The 24,552-nt window shown below is 48.6% G+C and overlaps 3 protein-coding genes across 6 annotated transcripts in view; 2 read left to right on the top strand and 1 right to left on the bottom strand.

The window, feature by feature from the left end:
• The first annotated feature begins 743 nt into the window (after positions 1-743).
• Sys1 (SYS1 golgi trafficking protein) overlaps positions 744-24,552 on the top strand; it is a 24,411-nt gene continuing 602 nt past the window's right edge. The window contains exons 1-4 of one of the 4 annotated variants that reach the window (XM_055595940.1): positions 744-959; positions 1,151-1,387; positions 2,648-2,715; positions 7,501-8,332. In XM_055595940.1, the coding sequence (XP_055451915.1) occupies positions 1,226-1,387; positions 2,648-2,715; positions 7,501-7,537 (267 nt within the window). In that variant the 5' untranslated portion in view covers positions 744-959; positions 1,151-1,225 and the 3' untranslated portion in view covers positions 7,538-8,332. Of the gene's footprint in view, positions 960-1,150; positions 1,388-2,647; positions 2,716-3,719; positions 4,890-7,500; positions 8,333-13,645; positions 13,713-24,552 lie in introns of those variants that run through there. The other 3 variants (XM_055595942.1, XM_055595939.1, XM_055595941.1) reach the window with 3 other exon arrangements.
• Tp53tg5 (TP53 target 5) lies at positions 10,959-13,655 on the bottom strand. The gene is made up of 4 exons (XM_055595937.1): positions 13,608-13,655; positions 13,242-13,316; positions 12,918-13,048; positions 10,959-11,549 (listed from the first exon to the last, which is right to left on the bottom strand). Exons 1-4 carry the CDS (start codon positions 13,653-13,655, stop codon positions 11,078-11,080), a joined length of 726 nt encoding a protein of 241 aa, XP_055451912.1. The 3' UTR covers positions 10,959-11,077.
• The window catches only part of Dbndd2 (dysbindin domain containing 2), a 13,611-nt gene continuing 2,730 nt past the window's right edge, over positions 13,672-24,552 (top strand). The window contains exon 1 of the mRNA XM_055595938.1: positions 13,672-13,761. Within this exon, the coding sequence (XP_055451913.1) occupies positions 13,740-13,761 (22 nt within the window). The 5' untranslated portion in view covers positions 13,672-13,739. The remainder of the gene's footprint in view (positions 13,762-24,552) is intronic.

Below are 24,552 nucleotides of genomic sequence, written 5' to 3'. Positions count from 1 at the left end.
GTTTCTCTATGTAGCTTTGGCTGTCTGGGAACTCATCTCTAGACCTGGCTGGCCTTGATCTGTCTGCCTGAATGCTGGGACTAAAGGTACCACCATTGTCAGGCTAACTTTATGTCTTTAGACAGCATGTTGCCTCCCTTTTCCAGGCGTGGGTTTAAACCACTGTATAATGGGAGCAGTGGACAAAAGAAAATATGTGTAAGAAGCCTGAAAGTTCTAGGTTAACTAAGAAAAAAACACACTTAAGAATCTAAGATGAAAATGGTCAATGTTTACATTTAATTTTCCTCTTCAGAGGGAAAGTCAGGCCCGTCTCTGTGAATTCCATGTGGTCTTGGCATATAGCAAGTTCCAGACCAGCCAGGGCTACATAGTGAGACTCTGTGTCAAAAATGCTAAATTTATTATTGTATTTATGTAAGTGCGATAATCAGATGACAGCTTACAGTTCTCTTCTTTCAACTTGTGAGTTCCAGATATTGAACGCTGATCGTCAGGCGCTTGGCGCAAGCCCTTCAACCCGATGAACCATCTTGCAATCCCCCAAATAGTGAATTTTTTATTTTATTTTATTCGTTTCTCTTCCCTCCTAGAAATGAACCTTTTGGTTTTAAAAACTCCCCCTCTAGAGGGCGCGCAAGATCCGTGGCTTTGTGCCTCACTTCCGTTTGCCTTCATCGTTTCTCCTGCGCATGTGCACAGTTTATTTCCGGGCTGCTCACGGGGGCCCTTTGGTGTGTCGGGGCGCATGCACTGCGCCTGCGTGATATCGGCAGGCCTTCTCGGCCGCCGTCCCCGGAAACACTTCCTTCCCACGCAGCCGCGGGCCGCAAGCTATTCGGCCTCTCTAGGCCGGCTGGTCCTCTGCTCCATGGTCCTGGCTGTCGGCGCAGTTTCGGGAGTGCACGGCTGAGGCCCGGCCGCGCCGCGCGGAGCTTCGATCCTCGAGCCGGTCGCGGGTGAGTGAACCCGGGAGGAGCCCGGCGGCCGGAACGGGCAGGGTTTCCTCTGATGCCGTGAGTGGGTCCGCCCGCCCCGCCTCCCTCTACCCCCTGGAATGGGCTCGCTCCTGGGTCCCAGGCCCTCCTCCCTCCCGCGGCGTTGCCAAGGCGACGGCCAGCCGGCTGAAGCTCCGTGTGTATCCCCGCAGGTAGTTCGGCGGCCGCGGACCGATGGCGTGGCATCGGTGACAGGCGCGAGCGGCTGCCGAGCCCCGAGGGCCGGCATGGCGGGCCAGTTCCGCAGCTACGTGTGGGACCCGTTGCTGATCCTGTCGCAAATCGTGCTCATGCAGACGGTCTACTATGGATCGCTGGGCCTGTGGCTGGCGCTGGTGGATGCGCTCGTGCGCAGCAGCCCTTCCCTAGACCAGATGTTCGACGCAGAGGTAGGCTGGGCGGGATGGAATAGGGTATTGTGGCCCGGCACCGCTGAACTCTAGCTCCAGCTGGGCCACGTTCTCATTCTGTGATCCTAAAAAAAACAAGGAATTCTATTGCACAGGAGCACACACGCCCCGCCTTCCCCCCCCCCCCCCCCCCCCCCGCACCCAAATGCAAAATGGAATGATTGAAGACCGGGAGTCAGATGAGTGCACTCTCAGACGTGTCCAGTACTCAGATAATGGGAAACGACGTATTCATCTACAAAGTTCCCATCCAGGAACTGCGCATTCGAGTATAGGGCGCTAAGTAACTTCACAGTTTTGTGTTGTCTGCACTCAAAGCTAGTTCGCAGCAGCATATGAGTGGTTGACATGTGAGGTTGGACACACATGGCAGATACTACAATCACAGGCTTGTGTCCCAGGCAAATGAGATTAAGTCTTTTTTCCTGAGACCCTCCAGAAAAGTGACTTACCTTCTCTCAGCTTAGATTCTCAAGGGGCCGCAGTGGGAGGAGGAGTAGATAAAGGGTCATCGTATGATGCAGTAGGAACTGTTAAGACTGGGTCAGACAGGCCTGTCTTTAAATTCCACTGTTTGCTGTGTGACTTGGAGTAAATGTTTCCTCTTCTGTTTGCAGTATCATGCTATTTGCATTAGTTAGTAAACCTTTCCAAGGCCTTTCCTTCTGTGGAGAGTGAGCAGAATAATCCTGTCATGTCATGCACAGTGAAATGTTAAAAGGCCCAGAGGGGCCTAGGAATAAGGTGTCATAAGATACGGTTGAAGCGTGTGGTTGTTAGAGAGGAAAGGCAGCTGTGATAGCTGGCAGGTAATGAGCAAAGTTCTTGGTCTAGCTGACCTGAGATGGAGTCCTTGCTTTTGCTACTATTCTTTGCATTAGCCTTTGGGTAACTATGTGGAAAGATATGGTTATAGTGTTGTGAGATCATGGGTTGGTCAAAGGCCTTTGCAAACTGAAGTGTGGTACAGATGTTTAGTACTCTGTCGACAATTATAGAGTAAATATTGCAACTTCTCTAAACTCTTTCATCTTTTGTAAAAGAGTGGTACCTCCCCATCTACTCAGATGATGTTCAACTGGAGAGGTTCCTCTATGGAGAGGATGCTTGTGGAGGGACCATGCTGTCCCTGTACCCAGGGAGAAAGCTTGTGCCGTGGGCTCTTTGCTAGGATCCTGGTGCCTGGGGCCCTGTGAAGTCACTTCTTCAGCATATTTCCCTTTGTAATTTTTCCCTCAGATCCTGGGCTTTTCCACTCCTCCAGGCCGGCTCTCAATGATGTCCTTCGTCCTCAACGCCCTCACCTGGTGAGTATCACCAGCTCTACTACTCATCTTTTGGGGTCTGATTGGAACTGACTTTCCAAATTTAAACATGAGGCAGGCTGGCGCTCCTTGGGAGTGGTGAGATGGGTGGATGAGCCTAATGGGTGGACTGGCCCTGTCATGGACCCCCATGAAAGCTCATCTCTCACCATGCGTGTGTGTGCGTGTGTGCTGCCGCCTGATGGCATGCTCTAATGTGGAATGAGGTGGGGGAAGAATTAGACCAGGAGCCTGGAGAATCGGCTTATTACATTCTTGTTCTGTGCCATTGACTGACTTATTTTCTTCCTTTCTAGGCTTCAGTCTCCTTGTGTATATACTAGGGGTTGGACTAGTTACCATCTAAGGTCATTCGTGACCATTGCCCATCTTTTGAGGATCAGTTTAGCATAGAAACCAAAGTCTGAGGCTTAAAAGCAGACTCACCTGGCTTTGAATCTTCCACGACCTTACCACCAGTGTGGTGACTTTGGACAGTTTCTTTCTAGTTTGCTTATCAGTAAAGTGGGGCCAATACAATCACTTACTTCATAGTTGTAAAGTGTTATGTTAATTCATAGGAAGTACTTCAAACAATGCCTTGTATGTTGTATTATGATTTTACACTGACGATGGGAAAATGTACAGGTGTCTGGCTTCTCTTGAATAGTGGGAAAATGGATTGATTCCATGCTATGATAAGATTCACCTAGATGCAAGTAGCTTTCTGTCTGCATTTTTATAGAATCTATTTCCCGATACTCACCAGTCTGTACCATTCCTGGTTGGCTGTTTGTCATCAAACTTATGCACCCCCCTCCCCAGCTGTGTCAAATCCACTCTTGACGTTCCCCGTTCTAGGCATCTGCCATGATAACCCTTGCTTCTCACTTACCTTGCTCACCTCTGACCACCGTGCTGTCATCCTGCCTTGTCCCTCCTTCCCCAAGAATCTAATGTAAGGCCAGGGCAACCCAGTGACAACCGCTGCTGTCCTCTCCCCACAGTGCCCTGGGCTTGCTGTACTTCATCCGGCGAGGGAAGCAGTGTCTGGATTTCACTGTCACTGTCCATTTCTTTCACCTTCTGGGCTGCTGGCTCTACAGCTCCCGTTTCCCCTCGGCGCTGACCTGGTGGCTGGTTCAAGCTGTGTGCATTGCACTCATGGCCGTCATTGGCGAGTACCTGTGCATGCGGACGGAGCTCAAGGAGATCCCCCTCAGCTCAGCCCCTAAATCCAATGTCTAAAGTTGGGCCCTTTGGACACTGCTGGCACTTGGGCCGCCTGTCACCTTGGGCTGCTCACACCTCTAGGTGGGGTCTAGTCCAAGTCTGAGAGGAACCCTGGAAATGTGAAGTCTGTTGGTGGAGGGATAGTGAGGTCCCGTCACAAAGTTAGGTAGCAGTCATGATCACAGCTGCAAGAATGGCTTCTGCCTGCTCAAGCCTTGATATGTGGAGGCCATTGTGGGGACTTCATTGATTTGGAAATAACAGATTTGGAACCATGTCTCTATTGAGCCATCATTCTGTCACCAGCCTGTTACTTAAAAAAAAAAAATCAAGGATATCTGATTGGAGCAAACCACTCTTCTGCTCATCTGTCTACCCCCTGGGACAGCTGGTACTTTCGCCATGTTACCAAACCACAGTGACTCTGTGTGAAGAAACATTTTGATTTCTGGGTCCACAGCCACAGAAAGAGATGTAGGTACAAAGTACTAGGCTGCTGACAGAGGACAACAGATGGAGGAAGCATCAAGCACAAGAAAAATGCATAGCCTGTGTCCGTTAGACACACCCGTGTGTTCTTTGTGCATTCAAGAACCCATGCCTGACTTCCTCCAGTTCCTTGTATGGACCCTATCTTGCTGCCATCTCTCAATACAGCAGGCCACAGGACCCAGAGAAGATCCCAGCATCCCTCCCGGCCTTAGCTTCATAATAAAAGCCACTGTCTGCTCTCTAGGAATGACCAGGCATCCAGCTCCCACTGGATTGTGGCACTGAGTTTTTGTTTCCTGTTTCATTTGAATTCTGTGGTAGTGGAGGGCGTACTGATGGCGCTGGGGGAAATAGGAGTTTGCTGCTAAGGCTAGAGTTTTCTCTAGAGCGCTTTCCTCTGTGAGGGGCTGGCGGCTGTCCTTCGTAGGAAGACAAATACAGTATTTTCCACAGTTCTGCCTCTGCTTGCTTTTGATGTTGTTGGGACACCAAGAGAGGTCAGCTATGGACAAGAGCTATAAATAATTTGTGTTCCTCCTTTCCTGGTCCTCATAGTTATTTCTCCATTCAGGTAAAATACTAAATGCCAGGGTAAGTGTGATAGCACCTGCTTGCCCTAACACTTGGAAGGCTGAGGCGGGAGGATCATAAGTTTGAGGCCAACCTGGGCAACATGACAAATTCGGGGGCTATATAGTGAACCCATCTCAAAAACTGAGCAAAATACATTCTGCCTTCCACCTGCAACTGCCTCCACAATGCCTGGGGAAAACTGCCATCTCCCCCCTTTGTGATTTCCTGAATATGTACGGTGGCATATACTTGTGAATTGGGCAGTGTTTCTTTGATTTCTGGAGCTTGCCCAAGATGGCTGAGTATCACAGCTACAGACATGTTTTTCTTCCTGCCTCTTGGCTCTCAGCCTTGTAGAATAGGGGGTCCTGAGCTGGCAGAATGAAAATCTGAGAATGAAAATGTTTGGGCAAAGGCTAGGCATGAGCTAGAGTGAGGCCCCTTGGTAACTCAGGGTTCTGGCTTCAGAGCCTGGGCCCAGCTGGATTGGTGGGTTTCCTCCTAGACTCGAGCGCTTCAGTCATGACTACAATGGAGGGATTAGGAAATTCAGTGTGGCTGTTGTCTCACTTAAGCCGTGCAGTCTGTTGCTCCAGGCAAGAATATATCTTCGTGTTTTCTTTTACTGTTTGTGCCTGCTTTTCCTGCATAGTTTTCTTTGGTGAGAAACCTGCATTCTTTGATGTTTTTATTTTTGGAAATTGCAAAATCAAAGGAATCAAGGTGATTTTTATTTTTTCCAAGACAGCTTCTCTGTGTAGCCTTGGCTGTCCTGGACTCAATTTGTAGACCAGGCTGGCCTCATACTCACAGAGATCTGCCTGCCTCTGCCTCCTCAAGTGCTGGGATTACACTTGGGAAGTACCATGGGTGTACACTTTGGGATTATAGTACCACTATGCCTGGCTGGTGATTTTTGTGTGTGTGTTTCCTTTTACCCCAGCAATGTAATGACCGAGCTGATTGACAGTTGACTAAAAATTATATAACCTTCCCCAGAGGGTATGGACACAGGTATTATCTCCATAGCTGGCAGGCCACACTGCCTCGATGAAAGAACAAGTTTCCAGTTCAGTGAGATGTCCTGTCTCAGCGCAGTGATGCAGAGAGTGATAGGAAAAAGCACTGGAATCTCCTGTTCTAGGCTGTCGAGTTTGCACACCCACACGTTCACCCTCCATACTCCCCACATGTGTAATCACATTTTGTGACTTTCCGGTGTGTACAGTTTCTGAAGCAGCAATGGGAATGGTTTGTAGAGGTGAGACAGTCTTCAGCAGCAGTGAAATTTATCATTTCAATAGCAAACGCATCTATTGAGTGCTTACCAGGTGTCTGTCTAGCAGTAGGCCAGGGACTTGTCTCTTCTCATGTGACAACCTCATTAGGAAGGCCCATCGTCCATCTCTTACAGATGAGAAAACTGGAACTTGTCAGCCTCAAAGTTTGGGCTCTGGAGATAGCACTGAGCTCATGCAGCAGAGGTCATTAATTAGGATGTGTAAATTCTGATTTGTTCATCAATTTATAACCTTCTAGTCATGCCTTCAAATCTCACTGTATTTTTCTAAATTAGGTTGAATAGAGCTTTACAAACAAACTAGCTAGTCAAGAAAAATGGATGGGCAGAATACAAGGACCACAGGTTAACGCGTGACATGGGAATGAAGGCTTGAGTGTTTACCTCCAGAGGATGAAGGCTGCAGTCTACATTAAAAGCCTACTTCCAGCTTCTGAGGAAGTGAACACACATGTCTTTCTGGAGACCTGAAGTTTTGCTTCTGTCTCTCCCTTCACTCTAGCTAACACCTGAATTCCAGCCACTTGAAATGTAGAGACTTACGTAATTGCCTCTCTAAAACAGTTTATAACCCCAAAAGATAAGCGAGACACCTCTTAACTCCTCATTATAGGCAGCCCCATGTTGATGAAGTACATGGAAGCCAGACATCTTGGAGGGAAGGGATTTGAGAGAATGCCACAGGCCCTCCTAAATCCTGAAGGGTTCATAATTCAAAAGGCCATCTTGGAAGCTGAGTTTCTGGGATTCTCCTCTGTGGCTCCAGGGTGACTTTTTATGACCAAAGGGCAGTCAGATTAGAAGTCACATCTTGTAGGAAAGTGACAAAGACTAATGGGAACAGTATTGGGGCAGGAAAGAGTAATGGAAGCTGAGTCATCCTGGCACTCCCTGCTCACTGGGAATGGTGGCAGGCTGCAGGACTAGAAAGCTGCAGTGGCGCACAGGAGCATTGCTGAGGTTGATTGAGGCCTGCCTGGCTGGAGTGCAGTTACTTCCTTCACTCTCCAACCCTCGCCCCTGAAAAAGATAGAGGTGTAGTGTTTCCATAGAACTCTATGCATTCTCGTGCTTCAGATGGTACAGTGTCAGGGTGGAGTGGAGGGTATATAGTATTGCTCAGGGAACAAGAAAAGTCTGTGTGCATTCAGTATGGATGGACATCTTTATTGAGTATTCTCCATTTACAGGTGCTTGAATCTGAGGACACAGAATGTATGCATGTAGAGAACTCAGGGCTGTGGAGGCACACTGGACTCATTCCTTTGGATAATTGTGAGAATTTCCTGAGCTATCACATGTACCACAGTATCTGGAAAGCTGGAAGTGACCCGTGATTCTAAATGTTACCAGGCTTTCTCCCACTTCCCACTTCACAGAAGAGGAGACTGCTTTCTCCCGACAGCTGCACCCTGCAAAATGGTTAATGTATATTCTCACTTAATCCATTCGGTTTGTAGGGAGTTAACAGTTTGGCTCGACACCACACACCTCACTTCCTGGACTTGATCCAGATAATTGGGATGTCTCAGGAAACTGACAGGTAGTTCCCTGTTTGCAGGCAGTTAGAAAATCAAGCAGAACCAAGCCTGAGATGTTACGGCACAGAATGGTGAAGGAATTTTAGGGAAAAGCTAAAATCCTTCAGCACCCCACAGACTGACTTCCTGCTTAGGCCTTGTTCACTTCAAGCCATCTAAATGGGTCCCCTCGCGCCCCCCCCCCCACCTTTTTTTGAGACAAAGCCTCACTGTGTGGCCTTGAAAATTGCTATATAGATCAGGGTGGCCCTGGATTCATGGAGCTATATCTGTCTGTTTCTCAGATGCTGGGATTAAAGGTGTCCCACCACTCCCAGCTAGCATCCCTTAAAAAACAGACTAACAAAAACAATTGAAATAGTGAGCTGTGGTGGCACACACCTTCAACCCCAGCATTTTGGAGGCAGAGGCAGGCAAATCTGAGTTCAAGGCCAGCCTGGAGTACAGAGCCATTTCAACTCTAGCAAAGTATTACAGTGAAACCCTATCTCAAAAAAAAAAAAAAAAAAAAAAAGCTGGGGTCTGCCTCATTGTGGCAGTAGAGTGGTAGAATGTTTGGCTGTCATGTACAGTGCTCTGGATTTGATCCCCTGCACCCAGCAAAAAAAGGCAGGGGGAAAAAGAGGAGGTCCCGTGACTTCAGTCATCAGTGATGTGAGTTCAGTTTGATCAAATGGACACACCTCCAGTGTGTATGTGCTACACTGTTAGCCATTTCTGGGATGTTCTTCCTTCAAATAATGGATCTTACCAAACCCAGAAGGAGCTCAGAAATAAGTGGTTAAATACAGGAAAGCAGGCAGTGGGACATAAGCTCTCCTAAATGTCAAGAGCTTGAGGATGAGGCTGGGAGAAGTTCTGTTGCAAGGCACTCGTGTCCTTCACCCGTGCTCTCCTTCCCTCAGCCTTTGCACAAGGCCTCAGCCTAACTTCTCTCTCTGGGCTCAGAGTGCAAGCTGCCAGCCTTGACCAGGCCTTCTCCATTAGTGCCTGTATGTGAATCCCTCTCTGAACAGGATGCCAGGAAGCTGGCTGCCCTGGCCACGATGACGATCTGAGGTCACAGGTTGATAAACAGGAGGTTAGAAAGAATACTGTGTAAATAATTATTTAAATAAATCTTAAAGAAAAGAAAGGGAGATTGAATTAAGGTTATTTACCAAGGTTGATGGGACCCAGATGGAGATCACTGAGCAGGAAAACAGCTGGAAGAGGAGGTTGCTGGGAAAGGGCAGGGCTGGTGATAGAAGGGCCACGTAGAGTGCTCAGATGCCCCTGGGATCTCCCACAGGAAGAAGCAGTGTAGTGGGACACTCCTGGTGTCAAGTTTGGCTCTGGCTGGTCCATGATCTGAGGCTGCCCCTCTGATATGGCAGTGCCAGGCACAGTAGGGAGGGGCAGGATGAGGGAAAGGTGCAACTGCCCTTCCATTACACCCTCTCCCAAATGAGATTTTTTTTTTTTTTTTGTATTCTTAAAAAAAAAAATTAGTATGTATACAGTGTTCTGCCTTCACATACACCTGCAGGCCAAAAGGAGCCACCAGATCTTGTTATAGATGGTTGTGAGCCACCATGAGGTTGCTGGAAATTGAACTCAGGACCTCTGGAAGAACAATGAGATCTTTTCAGTAGTACCCACCTCTACAGAAGGGCCCTGTGGCCCAGCTCTTCAGTGGCTCAGAGTCTAGGTACCTCACTTGAGGGCACACCCATTGCAGCTAGCATCAGGGGACTCTAAGAAAGATTATACTCTTTGTCCTAAGAAAACCTGGGTTCCCTTGACCCATCTCCCCAACTGTGTGTGCAAGGCCCTCTGGCTCTTACTGTCAGATGGTGATCCAGGTGGTGATCCAGAGAAAGTCTGCCAGGGCTCAGGCTTGAGAGTGAACATGCTGTTAGCCCTCAGCTGTGGGACACGGCACCAACGCCCCACCTGTCCTGAGGTTTTCCACCCTGTGTGACCCAGGAGGCCCAATTCTTGACACCACATGCACATAATCAGTGGTGAGCCGAATGGAATAGAGAGCAGCCAGGAGACTGAGGGTAGGTTTTGCTCCGGTGGCTCCTCTCTGAACAAGCCCGATGAGTCACCTGCTGTGTAGGCATACAAGTCTGCCTCTCCTTGGATGGCAGGGCCATTGTGAGGCATCTGCTCCCAGTGGTCTCTGACTTCATAGAGGAAGTGTGTGCTGCCCAAAGGAACCATCTTGTCGGGGAGTTAGGGGAAACTGAAGGGTACAACTTGGTAGATTTTCTCTTCTGGTTTTAGGATATGACCTTAGCCTAGGGGGACCAGGGCAGCAGAAACTCCTTACATAAACTCCCTCCATACTCCCTCCCCCCCCACACACCCGCCCAGCCCAAGACCCCTTTTCTCCTTATTTATGTGGTTGCCAGCCTCAAGACAGGCAGAGCCAGTGGTACCTTATGGGAGCTTTTATTTGTAGACTCGCGAATTTCCCGCCTATCCCTCCCATTAAGCAGATTGCAGGCTCTCTACTACTCTTCTTATACTTGAGGTTCCTTCCCATCCACGGTTCCACCACCTGCGAGCAGAGTTAGGTGAGTCATGAAAATCGCCCCTAGAGGGCACTGCTGTTCAGTGAGTGGGCAAAAGGCGGGGAGCTTCGGATTTTTCGTGGCAAGTTGGAGCTATCTGGTTTTCCCAAAGGGAAATCGTTTAACATGGACTTCAGAATTCAGTCACCCTCTTCCTTTCATGGGGACCGCCACCCATGAAGGGGAGAGTTTCTTGTTATCTTTGCTTTAAGAACTTTCTTTTTAGCAGAAGTCTTGTTTAAAATGTGAACAAATCAAATAGAGTTGATTTGGTTTAACGGGAGGAGATGCAGCAAAGCCCAGAGTGGCAATTTCTCTTCTCCCTTAAACATCAACTGAGATCCAGAGACACAGTGGGTCCCACTCTCTTGAGGCCTCCAGACAACGAGCTAACACATATTTGCTCTGACACTCCCATTGCACCTGCCCTGCAGTTTAGAATCCCAACCTAGATGCACCCTCAGCCCAGCTAGTAGCCTGTTGTGTGGCCTGGTCAATAGCTCCCCCTCTCTCAGTATGGAGCCTCCCAGTATGGGCGGCCACAGCCATCAAGACCCACAGTCCCGAGTCTAGGGCTCAGCCGCAGGCCTGGCTGAGCAGCTGCATCTCACCCCTGCAGAACGGCAGCACTGTCTCACCCACCTTGTGGACGGTGTACAGGCAGCTCAAAGCGACGCACAGCAGAAGCGGGTGCAGGCGCGCTTGATATAGCGCAGGGTAGACAATCTGCACATGATCCGGGGCCCCGGGAGGTGGACGCGAGTGGGAAGCCCCTCAAACCACACCAACTGGTCAGTTGTATCCAGTGGCTTCATGTCCCCCGGGGATGTTCTGTGGTGGTAGGCCTTCAGGAAGACAACTCTGGGCTTCTTAACATGGTGTTTTCTCTTTTGGGCTCTGGTGTGCAAGCCATGACTCTTTGCCATCTTGAGGGCTTTAGGCTTTATCTGCTTTTTTCTCTGTGGCACTGCAGTAGAAGCTCCTTTAGGCTTTTTCTTGGGCTTCCACTCCTTGGACGTTTTCCCCTTAGGTTCCTGTAGGGACTCTGCTTTCTTAGGTTCTGGTTTCTTCCCAAGGGCTCTAACCTCTTGGAGCTCTTCATTATTTTGTTTCACTTTTTTGCAGACACTGTTGCCCCTGACAGGGAGAGGAACAGCTGTCAGCAGAGTGACACTAAGGGGGTTCTTTTAACCTAGGCCTGAGGCAGTTGCTATGTAGCTGGTTTTTGGAGCCTATTAGAGCTAGAGCTAGACTGAAAAGAACTGTTTCTAACACCTGGGACAGGGGTAGATGTAAGATTAGTTTTGGTAGAATTAGTGTGAGACCTTGGGAAGTCAGGAGGCATGGCCAGTATTTGAGGAGCCTAAGGGTATAGATGTTGTTGGCACCTGCCATTACTCTAGGCTTCTGTCTCAGCCAAGAGGAAAGACTGTCCCATGTTCCTTTTAAATTACAGTCTGAGAAATCATGGGGTTCTGAGGAGGCTCTCCAGTACCCTCACCTGTCCTGGGTAGAAGGCAGGATGAGGGCAAGACGCCTCTCACATTGAGGGTTGGGGTGTGCTTAAAAAACAAAACAAAACCCTATGGTGGTCTGTGACCCTGATTCTTCTGGTTCTGGGCTTTCTAGTTGCCTGTATCTGGGAGACCACATGAGAGAAAGAACTTTAGGAAGGAATTAACAGCTTTCATACCAGAAAAGAGATTTTCCTCAGGTGTTTGTATATGTACCAGATTGAGCCCAGCAGAGCCCTATGCTAGCTCATCCTGGCTGATGACAGTGATGGCCACTAGGCGCCTGTTGTTGAGATCTGCTAAGTAGGAGGTAATGAAGCAGCAATAGTTTGTAGGGCAGTCTTTGGAGATAGACTTGCTAGACTCAGATCATTTGGGTGAGATAAGCCATTTAACCTCCTAGAGCCTGGGGTCTCCATCGTAAAACTGGGGCACCGTCATGTGCTTAGGATTGTTGTGGAGAAAGAAGGAAGTGGGGGTACATATGGAACATGTCAAGCAGAGTACTGGCACTTAGCAGGTACTTAGAAAAATGCTTCCCAAATTCTAGGGTGACCCACAAGTAATCAGATACCAAGCAAGATACATGTATCATCAGGTTCAGAGGGCAGCCTCTGAGTCTCTGGTTAGGCTGCCAGGCCCAAGAGGAAGAGAGAGCCTCCCCACATACATTCTCAGCACCACAGTTGATAGGAGGGCCCTTAACTGGATGATCATGGTCACAGGTAAAACCACGGCTTTGATCTCAGGAGGGAACGACTTCAAACAGGCACTCTGCCAATTATCTGTTCAGATGGCCTAGCCAAATCACTTCATCTCTTGCTTTTCAGTCCCTATCAGTGAGAGAGCTTGCATAAGCACCCGCTGCACAGAACCCTTATGTAAGGTAGGCCGCTGTATCCAGTCCCTCTCCACAGTGCCTATTCCTAGGAAAGACAACTGCTGGGTTCGTTTAGTGCGTGTATGAGGAGGGGGTGTCGGCAGGGCTCACCCAGAAGAGATTTGAGGGCTCTTTGGAATTCTGATAATTGAATTCCAGCACCTTCTGGCCAGGCTATGCAGTTCTTGGATCCGACTGTTTGAGCTCTTGAGTAGCTTCAAGAGGGACAAGTTTTTTAATACCTGCCAGGGTCAAGAAACCAGAAAGTTAGAGGCTCCAGCCCTCCCAGGACAGCCCTTCATGCCCTGCCTGTGGCTTGGCTCAGCTCAGAACTGAGTCTGCTGGCTCCTGTGGTCACTGGCTCCAGTCCCTGGGGACAGCCTTTCAGGGGGGAGTTAGGCTCCCCTAAGCCGCGGCTAAAATGGAACATCTCACCATTCTAAGTCGGCTCCACTCAATTAGTTTGCTGACAGGCTGATGCTTCTTGTCCTGCAGTTTCTCATCTTGCATCTGAGGAGAGAGAGGGAGAGGGAGAGATTGAGCGCTAGAGTAGGAGGATTCTCCTTGCACTCCTGTGTTGTGCCTCTCCCATTTGGCCGAGTATGGTTTGACCCGTTCTCGACTGGGAGTCTTGTCAGTTTGGTTTTGAAACAGAACTGAGACCATTTTAACTCTGCTAGCCTCCTTTTACCCTTCACCTTTCCCGTTTCCGCAAGGCTGGAACCCTGTCTTTGATGTGGCTGGATTCTCTGGTGAGATCCCTTCTATGGGGCTTGCCTGGCCTCCAGGACAGAGTCTGACCTTATAAGCCACTCTATTCTTGGGCCTCTTCTTTGTAGATGGACACATGCTGGGGCTATAGGAGCAAGGAGGAACCCAAAGCTGCCTGCACCCTGCCCCTCTCCTTCAGCCAGCACTTGGGCTGAGCAACATATGATGATGCTGGAGCTGCCAGGTAGGGGAGCTGTGACATCACTGAAGTATGTGATAGCATCAGGGCTTTGTCTCCGGGGTTGAAAGGTGGAGGGTCAAAAGGCTACTCCCATTTGTGTAAAAACACACAGTAGGAGACAGGCAGCAGGGTACATGATCACAACCTCCCTATGAGGTAAGAAGATGGACCCCTCACAGAGATATGCCTCCCTCTGCCTCCAAGTAATGGGATTGAAGCCCACCAGCAAGCCCGGCTTCCATTACTTTCTTAAGGCCAGTCATTTTCTTTTGCAAAGGGCCTCTACAATGGGACTTTTCAGTTATAGTTGTAACTGCCTGCCTTGGTTCTATATAAAGCAGCCACAGATAGTATGTAAGTGAGTGGACATGGTTTTATTGCAAGAAGACTATAAATACAGCTGATGAGCTGAATTTTGCCCATGCCAACTGGGGACAAATCAATAAAACAATACATCTTAACCTAGTTTGTCATGCTTACCTCTTCTGTGAAATACTCCTACTGCAGTTAATTTCGGCTCACCAGTTGGTGTCACTGGACCCAGAGTAGAGAAAAAAATACTCAGGAGCCTTTGATGCCTTTGAATCTCTGATGTCTTTCTGCATCCTATCTACTGCTCTGCAGCTCTATAGGGTAAAGACTGCCAGGAAGACATACAAATGATGGCTTTCAAGGTGAGAAAGAGATACATCTTTACCTTGTGGGTGCTCAGTATCATTCGTGTAATTATAAGTTTAGTCTTTTAGCCTTTGATGGTGGCTGAACATTAGAACCAGCCTGCAGAGCTTCTTAAAATGGTAGAGTAGACCATCCTGGACCTCTGAGTCAGACTTAGCATGGTGTCACTTACAACAGACAGAGTTAAGATCAACAGGGGGGAGGGGTAAGAAGGGTAAAGGAAGGGGTCTGCTATATTAAAAAGTGTGGCTGTGCCAGCCTGGAACCCAGCACTTGGGAGCCTGGGGTAGGAGGATCAAGACTGGCCTAACTCCAAAGAGGGACCTTATCTCTAAGATAAAACAAGAACCAGGCTAGAGAGATGGCTCATTGGTTGAAAGCACATGACAGTTCCCAGCACCTATGTCAAGCAGCTCACAGCCACCTGTAGCTTCAGTTCCACGGGCTTCCAGCAACCTCTGATTCCAGAGGTACCTACACTCAGGTGTGCACACACACAAACAACTTTTCCTCGAAGGCAGAAATCTGGTTTGGGAAATAGTTATCAGAGATAAGATTTGAGCAGAGCCCTGAAGGAAATGGAAGCTGTAGTATCAGAACATGAGATTGAGGAGTTTTAGTGAGCTACGGACAGATGGAGGAACCTGAAGGAGATGGTCTGTCTAAAGTCCTGGTGTGTAGTTGGCTACATCAGAATAATCCAAAGAGCTTGTAAGAAATAGCTCCTCAGGTACTGTTCCACTCCCTGGCCCGTCTGATACCTGATCAAGTTCAGAGTCACTCCATACTAGATTTCTTAACTGTCCTGTATCCATAATATGAAGATATGTGGGGGCATTAAGCTGCCTCAGGGAAGATAACGGGGTAATTGGGAAGGAAGATAGCAAGGACAATCCCTCTTCTGTGGGCCTTGGCCTCTGCCTGCCCAGGTACCCTGCTCCAGCTAGTGCCACTGCAGTGCTTACCAAGTGGTTGTGCTGGGCTGCAGATGTTTGAGGTCTTGGTGCTCGCGAGTTCCATCAGAACCTCTTAAAATTCTTAGCTCCAGGGTCTAGGTTGGGCTATGGGCTGGGCACCAAGGACAGCAACACCAAAGGAATAGCCTGTCCCCTTTCTGCCTCCTTTCAAGCCCATAGGCCAAGGGGAAAGATACCTCTAGAATGTGGGCTCCCAAAGGGCAGGGATTTTTGTCTGTTTCAATCATTGATAAATCCCCCAGGACCTAGAGCTGTGTCTGGTAAGATCATAGGTCATAATCAGATTAAGAACAGTAAAAAAAAAAAAAAAAAAAAAAAAAAAAATCAAAATATATAGCATTATCTGTGACAAGGGTAAAAGAGGACCGCAGCCCAATCTGAGGGGACTAGGGATTGGCGAGGCAAAGGATATGAGGTGGCATGGCCTTCTCACAAGAGGGGATTTACAGCGTGTAGGAATGCAGTCGAGTGCTAGGCCAAGCAGAGCAGGGTGGACCTGGGAAAGTGAGCACGACTTAAGGCTGTGTGCTTAGGGTCCAGGCTGAGAGCCTTGGAGTCAGTTCTGAGAGGACCAGGAAGGCTCAGCTGTGGAGACATGGTGGCTAGATCCTGTACTGAGCCCAGGCTGACTGCCTTTGTCATTCTGGTCTAGTTCGTGCATCTTTCAATATGCTTGTGAGATTTTTAGCCTTCAAAGGAGTCTCAGGTTTATATCAAAACGAAGTAGCTGGACATGGTGGTGGTGGTGCATACCTTTAATCCCAGCACTTGGGAGACAGAGAGCCAGATGTCTGTAAGTTCAAGGACATCCTGGTCTACATAGTGAGTTACAGGCCAGCTAGTGCTACCTACCCAGACCCTGTCTCAAAAAGAAAAAAAGTATGTACAGAAATTTTCCATAACGCTTCTACCTTGGGGAGTAGTCCCCTCCCCACTCCACCGATATTACCAGTTAGTTTCTGACAGACATACGGTGACACATTATCAGCCAGAGGCCATCCTTTATGTCAGGGTTCCCGTTGCCATTGTCCACTGTATGGGTTTGGATAAATGTCTGATGGCGTGTCTTTGATAGTGCATTACACAGAACTGTGTCATTGCCCTAAGAATCCCTGTGCTATACTTTATTCATGCCTCCTCCTCCACCACGCCCTGGCAAACACTGACCTCTCTGTTGTCTCTGTAGCTTCGCCTTCCAGTATGTCCTGTGATCAGATTTTAAAAATTAAGTATCTAGCTGTTTTGGATTGGCTTTGCTCTTTAGTAGTAACATTTATACATATTCCCTGTCTTTCCATGTCTTGACCGATCACCTGTTTTGTTTTGTTTTGTTTTGTTTTGTTTTGTTTTGTTTTGTTTTGTTTTGTTGAGGTAGGGTTTCCCTGTGTGACAGCCTTGGCTGTCCTGGACTCACTTGTAGACCAGGCTGGCCTTGAACTCACAGAGAGTGCTGGGATTAAAGGGACACAATACCACCACACCCGGCCTGATCACCTCCTTTTAGCGCTAAATAATACTGTTTTCTGTAAGCATCACAGTTTATTTATCCTTCACCTACTAAAGAACATCTTTGGTGACTTCCGGTTTGGGCAATTGTGAATAAAGCTGCTGTGAACACCTGTGCTCGGGCGTTTATGCAGACATATGCTTTCTGCTTCTTTGGGTAAATACCAGAGGCTGCAGCTGCTGATCATCTGCTTGTACCTAGGACACCCTTTCCCAGTGTTTGTGTTTTGTTTTTTTAACACAGGGTCTTGCTACATAGCCCAGCCTGGCCTAGAACTCACTATATAGTGCAGACTGGTCTCAAACTTGCAATCCCCTGCTGTCACTCCTTATCTACTTCCCCACCTTCTGAAGTTAAGAGTCTCCTGAACAGCTCATACTCAAGAGACCAGATTGTTTCATAACAGTGGTCCATGAGCAGTTTTCCATATTTTATCTTGATTGCTCTTTCCATTTCTCTTTCCAAGGGAAAATGCTTTCATGGGGGAGAGAGACTTACCCAATAACACAGGTGGTAAGCCTTGAATAATAAATACAAGAAAACTTTTAAAAGTAGGTACAGTTTACCATCTTTAATTTTTATTTTTTTCTTCACAATTTATTCTCAATTTACCATCTTAATTCTTTTCTTTCTTTTTCTGTTTTTCATTTTGTTTTGTTTGTTTCCAAGACAGAGTTTCTCTGTGTAGCCCTGGCTGTCCTGGAACTCACTCTGTAGACCAGGCTGCCCTCCCCAACTCATAGAGATCCACCTGGCTCTGCCTCCCAAGTGCTGGGATCAAAAGTGTGCACCACCACCACCGGGCTTTTTTTTTTTTTTTTTTTTTAATTTTTATTATTCTTTGAAGGTTTCATACACACACACTGTGTGTCTTAGAAATATCTACTCCCATTTCCTCCCTCTCAGTTCCCCCTGGATCCTGTCCCAAACACATCTTCCAATTGAAACACCCTCTGTTATTGTAACACTGAGTCCAGTTAGTTCTGCCTCTGTGCTCGTGGGTACAGAGTCATCTAAAGCCTGGACTGGCAGCTGCCTCTGGGTTGACTGAAAACAGGCCCCTAGGCTTGTATTTTTCCTTGTTTAGTCTCCAGTGAATGAGCTGTTTGGCAAAGATTAGGAGGTGTAGCCTTTTTGGAGGCCTTGTGTCACTGAGAGTGGGATCTGAGGTCTCAAAAGCCCACACCAGGCTTGGTGTGTCTCTGCTGCTGCCTGTGGATGAGGATGTAAAGCCCTCAGCTACTGCTCTAGTGCCGTGCCTGACTGCTTCCCACCATGCCGCCTCGCTGAAACTGTAAGCAAGTAACTGTAATTGCAACTCCAGTTAACTGTTTTCTTTTATGAGAGTTGTGCTGGTCATGGTATCTGAGACCACCCCCAAAGAAAAGAAACTCTTCCTCCTGTGTTTATGCCCTACAGTAGTTGTGTGGTTTGTCTTTCCAATGTTTTGGGGGTTTTTTGCAATTAAAATATAATTACATCTTTTTTGCCCCCTACTTTGCTCCCTCTCAAACTCATGGCCTCTTTTAAAACTGTTATCGTTACATACAATATATATAAGAATACGCCACTTGCCAGCATATGATTTCAGAGCTGACCAGTTGGTACTGGATAAACAACTTAGGAGGCTCGTTCCTAGGGAAGGCTATTTCTTCCACTGTCAGCATTGCTTCGTTCGTTGAACATGAGGAGGGCCTCATGAGATTTGCCCTTTCCGTGTTAGGATGCCGTTTGATGTTGTGATTCTTCAGCTCTTGCTTAGGCAGCCGTGCTGTTGCAGTGTCATGGGTAAAGCTCGCTGTCGTCTCTAGGAAACACAACCCCACAGCAGATTTCCTGGACCTTTGGCTCTTAAATCTCCCCACCTCTTCTTCTTTGATGCTCTTTGAGCCCTGTGTGCAGGAGTTGTGTTGTAATGATGTTGCTGTGGATCTTAGAGAGCTATTTCTCCCCATCTTACTAAACCTGCATAATTCCTAACTGCAGTCAGGACCATTGCTCTGAACAGTCTAATACAGCTGACAACGCTGGAAGATGAGATAATGCTTTTGTAGACCAAGGAATTATAAGACTTTTCAACTTTTTTGAATCTATAATCGTTTCAAGTTTTTAAAAATAATTTTAGGACTGGTAAGATGGCTTCTGGAACGAGATGCTTGCTACAAAGCTTGATTCCTGGAACCCACATGGTAGAAAGAGAAAATCAACTCTTGCAATTTGTTCTCTGATCCCCACACACATACTGTGGCAAGATCTAAGTAAGTAAATAAGTAAATAAATAAATGTAAATTTAAAGATATTTTTAAACAGTGAGAAAAGGCCCCTGGACTCCAAAACTCTATTGGCAGGTACAAGTTGAAAACCTTCAACTGCAAATTAATACACAAAGGTGGGTTGATTCAGAACAGAGATCAAGAGCAGAGTCCACATCAGGGTATGATGGCAGACACCTAGAATTACAAAGAACTAAGGGGGAGTGTGAGGAGTTTGGGGAGAAGGGGCAGGAGGATTGCTACAAGTTGGTTTTATTTTTAGTTTTTCAAGACAAGGTTTCTCTGTGTAGCCCTCAACACATCCAGCCTACATTTTTCACTTGACATACAATTTTCTTTCTCTCTCTCTCACCAGGGTTTCATATAGCCCAAGCTGTCCTCAAACTCTCTATGCAAATGAAAGGTGACCTTTCTGTCCTCCTGCCTCCACCTCCAAGTGTTGAGATTATGTTATAGCTAGGAGGCCCAGCTTTCATGCAGAGCCTTGTGCCTACTGGGCAGGGGCTCCTCCTACTGACTCAACTGTCAAGTTCACCAGTTTCTTCCGTAGCTCTGCTGAACTTATAGATGAGGCTTTCAAAGGTGTTCTTCAAATCTTGAGTGTGTCTGTTTCTAATGTTGCATATGATGAGTCTCTTGCTCTCTGCCAAAATTTTGCTCATTTACGTTGTCTCAGTTTTCCATGAGAGCAATTCACGTATCATCATTCTCTTAAATTCTGTCAGACAGTTTTAGATCTGGTCCTCCTGATTACTTTGACTCTTGACAAAGGGTCCTGACTTTTGGTTGGTCATTTTTTGTTTGTGTGGATTTTTTTTTTTTTTTTCAAGACAGGGTTTCTCTGTGTCGCTCTGGCTATCCTGGAACTCACTCTGTAGATCAGACTAGCCTTGAACTCAGAGAGCTGCCTGTCTCTTCCTCCTTAGTGTTGGGATCAAAGCTGTGCACCATCACCACCCAGTCTCTGACTTCGACTCTTGACAAAGAGTTTTTGTGTTTCTGTATGTTTATTGTTTTTATTCAATCTATGGACATAGTACATAGAATGGCTGGCACTAACTACAGTGTTATTTGTGCCTAGAAATTGCTGTCTTGTAAGAAGCCATTAGTGTGAGGGACCGAGTTGTCTCTATCATTGTTCTATCATCCTGATTCCCACACACAGATTCGGCCCCGTTTAAGCCACAGTGGGCCTTTAACAGTTCAGTAAATATTTTAGCTAGGCTTCTAATTTTTCTTATCTTCATGCATGGATATTTCATATTCCCCCTCAGAAGTAAACCAGCATTTATATTCTGTGTCTTCTTGGAGGCTCCTGTCCTCAGGAATAAGTTGCTTTGCAACCTCGATTCTGAAGGTTGACAAAAGCTATGAAAACTGTCCAGCAAGTTTTAGAAACTGCTGTCACTGTAATACTGCTCCTCCCAGCTGTCCACATCCCAGCTGGAAGCAAGAAGTATCAAGACTCTCCTTTTTACCGTTCTTTTCAACTCTCTTGGCCAGTCCATTCCTTGTCATCCTGGGTCATTCTTTCCGACAACACATTTCCAGTATAACTCACTAAGTTAACTTCAGTCTCAATGTCCCCCTCTCTTAACTAGTTGTTGGCAAGTATCTGGCAATAAGAAGGGACAGATATTGCTGATATTTCATTGAAAATAATCAATGGTTCAGTTGATCATTCACAATCAGTTAGATTGTGTAGAAAGTGTAGAACTCCTGTTCTACACTTTCCCCCATTTTCACTACTGAATTTGACTAGGTTTTTTTGTTTGTTTTTTTTTCCCCAGAGAAAGGGTTTCTCTCTGTAGCCTTGGCTGTCCTGGGTTCACTTCGTAGACCAGGTTGACTTCCAACTCACAGAGACCCACCTGCCTCTGCCTCCTGGAGTGCTGGGACTACAGGTATTCACCATCTCGCTCAGCCACTTGACTGGGTTAAAAAAAAAAAAAAAAGTCTTTTTTCCAGTGATGAGTCTGAAATGGGGTAGGGGTGGGAGATAACAGTGAGATGTGACCTTGGGAACTGAGCTTCAGCTCTGTGGTAGAAAATGAGACCAAGTATCTACTCCATCCATTAATGAGAAATAAGACTCAAATTTACTAAAATATCTCTTGAAAAATGAAAATTACAACAGGATAAAACAGTGTGGTAGGAGCTGTGGTGACAGCTGTCTCAGGAGGCGGCCAGCCCAGGTTCCAGTTCCAGGCCTGTCAGTGATTAGCTCTATGACCTCAGCAGTTCCTCTACCTGTTTTTGTTTCTGTTAAGTGGGCATGAAGGCATTTACCTCAGAAGTGCCTGCAACTCCCATATAAGTGCTAATAATTAGGGCTCCTTTCTATAATGTCTCAAGTTCAGGGCAGAGTTCATTCTATTTCTCAGAACCCATCCCAACCAAGAGAGCTATGGTTTATGGAGTATTTCCAGCGTGTCCAAAGTCCTACACTAAGCATTTTGTATATAAACTGTAAGAGGGAGGGTTTAATTATTCCTAGTTAATAGTGAGGCTAAGAGATCAGAGAAGTGTGTGCTTAGCTGCCATAGGCTCACTGTTGATGAAGGAGGCCTGACTACAATGTGTGTAATCTTAACCACTTCACTCGCTGCCTCTCCGCCCTTCTGAGTGACAGAGGCCGCCTGCTGTACTTACCTCACAGGGCTGTCCACAAATCTAGTCACACAGAAGAGCCAGTACCTTAGCTATTGCTGGAGCACTCTCCCTCTGTAGGGAATCCCAGACGTGGCATGCGTCTCCATCCATCCCTTTGCCCAGGCCCCCCTTCCCTGCTTTTTAAAGAGAATTTAGAAGCTGCGCATGGTGGCAGGCTCAGGAGGCAAAGGCAGGAGGATATCTGAGTCCTCTCTGAATTTGAGGCTAGCCTGGTCTACAGAGCAAGTTCCAGGACAGTCAAGGCTACACAGAGAAACCTTGTCAGAAAGACAGACGGACAGACAGACTGAATTATGATTCCAGCGCCTAGATTTTATTCTAACAAAGGAGGAGGAAGATTAAAATGTGAGACTTTGCTCTGAACTGTGCAAGCTAACTGCTGTGTGGACAATGTGGCTAGGCAAGAGATGGCACAGGAAAACCTGATGAAGGCTACTACGGTGGCAGCTAAACCAGAGTGGTGGAAACCTAGGAGTGGATTAGAAACATACTTAGAAACCAGAAATGACATGAAATGGAGGTGTATCTTAATGGGGACCTCAAAGGAAAGGGAGATGCCAAGGATTCAAGGATAGTTTCCTGGTAGCTTTACCCCAACAGAGATTTTTAATGGAAAACACACCCACATACAGAGCCTGTGGTCCATCCTCATTGCTTTCAGAGCCCAGAGGATGGATGGGAAAAGGGGGGGGGGGGCGGAGGGAGACAGAATTTTTATCCAGGGGCTGCTATCCTGGACACTGCTAGTACTGGCTTGAGCCAGGAGGTGCTGAAAAAGGGGCAGTTTCCGTCTGGACCGCCCACCCACGCATGGCTGGACGTCTGGCATCTCTGCTAACACCTCGAGGTGTTGGCTCCCTGCCGGCGTGTAGGGTGCGGCGCCGGCTCATCCCCTCCTGACTCGCCCAGTGTGCTGATCCACAGGGCGGAGGCCCGGTGTGGTCCTGGGCCCAACTGAGGGCCCAAGGTCTGGGGGTCATCAGCCGCAATGCACCTGTCTCGCTGGGCGGCAGCCGCCCCTCGCTTCCCCTTCCCGCACCTTCGGGAGAGGAGCGCGCGTAAGCGTGGCCGGGGTGTTCGAGGTGTGGAGAGGCGGCCAGCGGGCGCGTGCGCGTGGGCGCTGCTCTTGAGTCGGAGCGCATCAAGTGTGCGTGGGCCGGAGCCGGAGCGTGTGCCCGCAGCCGCTGTGCGCCGGGCGGGGGTGCCGCAAGTGCTTCGGGGCGCGCGCAGCCCCGCGCGGGTTCCCGCGGGCTCCGGAGCGAGGAGGGATGCGTGCGGGAACTTTTCGCCCGCCCCGCAAGTCCGGGTCCCGGCGTTCCGAGGGGCTGGCCCCGCCGCCGGCTCCGAGTGCCCGCCCCGCCCCCACTTCCGCCTCCCGCCTCTTCCTCGTTCCCGGCTCCCAGGGCCGCTGGTCCCCAGGGAGCCCCGCAGGCACAGCCCCACCCGCCTGGCGCTGCTCGCTCCCACGCCCCCGCCGCCGCCTGTAGGGAGTGCACCCAGAGAGCCAGCGGGGTGCGGGCGCCGCAGGTAGGGGGGGACGCGGGTTGGGCTCAGGTGCGGCGGACTGGGGCCCGGCAGCACGAAAACGTGGAGCGCTCCGGTTCGCCCGCTCCGGCTTCGCCCACGCGCTGGTCCCCTTTTAGGGAATTCTTTGCCTCTTGCCTCCTCGGGCGCGGGTGGGGCCGGGGCAGAGGGCGTTCTCCATTTCCCTGCCTCCTGCCTGGGTGTCAGCCTCCTGTCTCCAAATCTCCACTCTTCCCAGCACCTATGGTCGGGTAAACAACTACCTAGGTCCAGGTCTGGGCTCCACGGCCCCTGGTGGGCAAACCCTTCAGCCTGGTAAGACTGCAGCGTCAGTGGGAGGGGAGGGGAGAGGAGAGAGGCAACCGGGTGGCCAGGGGTCAGCGGCAGCTTCCTCGTGAGCTCGCCTCCCCTCCCCGCAGATCTGCAGACTGCCCCTGGGGCTCTGGGTATTTTTAGCGTTGTGACCTGGGCGGCAGCTCTAAGAGTCTTTCTCTGGAGTCAGTGTCAGCGTCTCCTGTCTCCAGGCCAGCCCCAGGCCGGCAGCCACATCAGCTCCCAGCACTTCCTTGGCCATTCCTAGCTCATTAGTTTCAGGTCCCTCTTGATCTACCCCAGTGCCTAAGGACCTGGGCAAGAGCTGGGCTACATCGTGTCCAGAATGAGGTTTATGGAGGGTGACAGTCTGGTCCTCACCCTAGATAATCTCTGCTCCTTGTGATGGGTTCAAAGTAGTATACCAGGAATGGGAATTAATGCACAGGGCTGGCAGCAGAGCTGTGATCAGCAAAACTCAGCGTTGGGCATCCAGAGGCCTGGACTGAACTGTAGCCAGACCCCACCCTTCTAGTTGGTACTTACCAGCAGGAGAGATGAGCCAGAGAGATGTGTGAGAGGAAGGGGACAACTCTTACAGTTTGGAGGAAAGGTGGTCAATTTCCTAAACAGCTCTCCTTTACAGAGTATTATCACGGAGTGTTTCAACTAGGTCGGATAATACCTTCGGGTGGGAACCCTGGGGCCAGAAAGATGATTTTCTTAGAGGCAGAGGCAAATTAGGAAGGTAGGTCTCTGCCTTCAGAGAAAGGGTTTAGAGGTGATGGAGAGCATCCTGAATGGTGTGTGTGTGTGTGTGTGTGTGTGTGTGTGTGTGTGTGTGTGTGTG

This window comes from Psammomys obesus, unplaced genomic scaffold (genome assembly GCF_907164565.1).
Source record: "Psammomys obesus unplaced genomic scaffold, mPsaObe1.curated_primary_1811, whole genome shotgun sequence".
Classification (NCBI taxonomy): Eukaryota; Metazoa; Chordata; class Mammalia; order Rodentia; family Muridae; genus Psammomys; species Psammomys obesus.
Note: the sequence above shows the minus strand (reverse complement) of the source record. Positions and strands in the feature narration are given on the sequence as shown.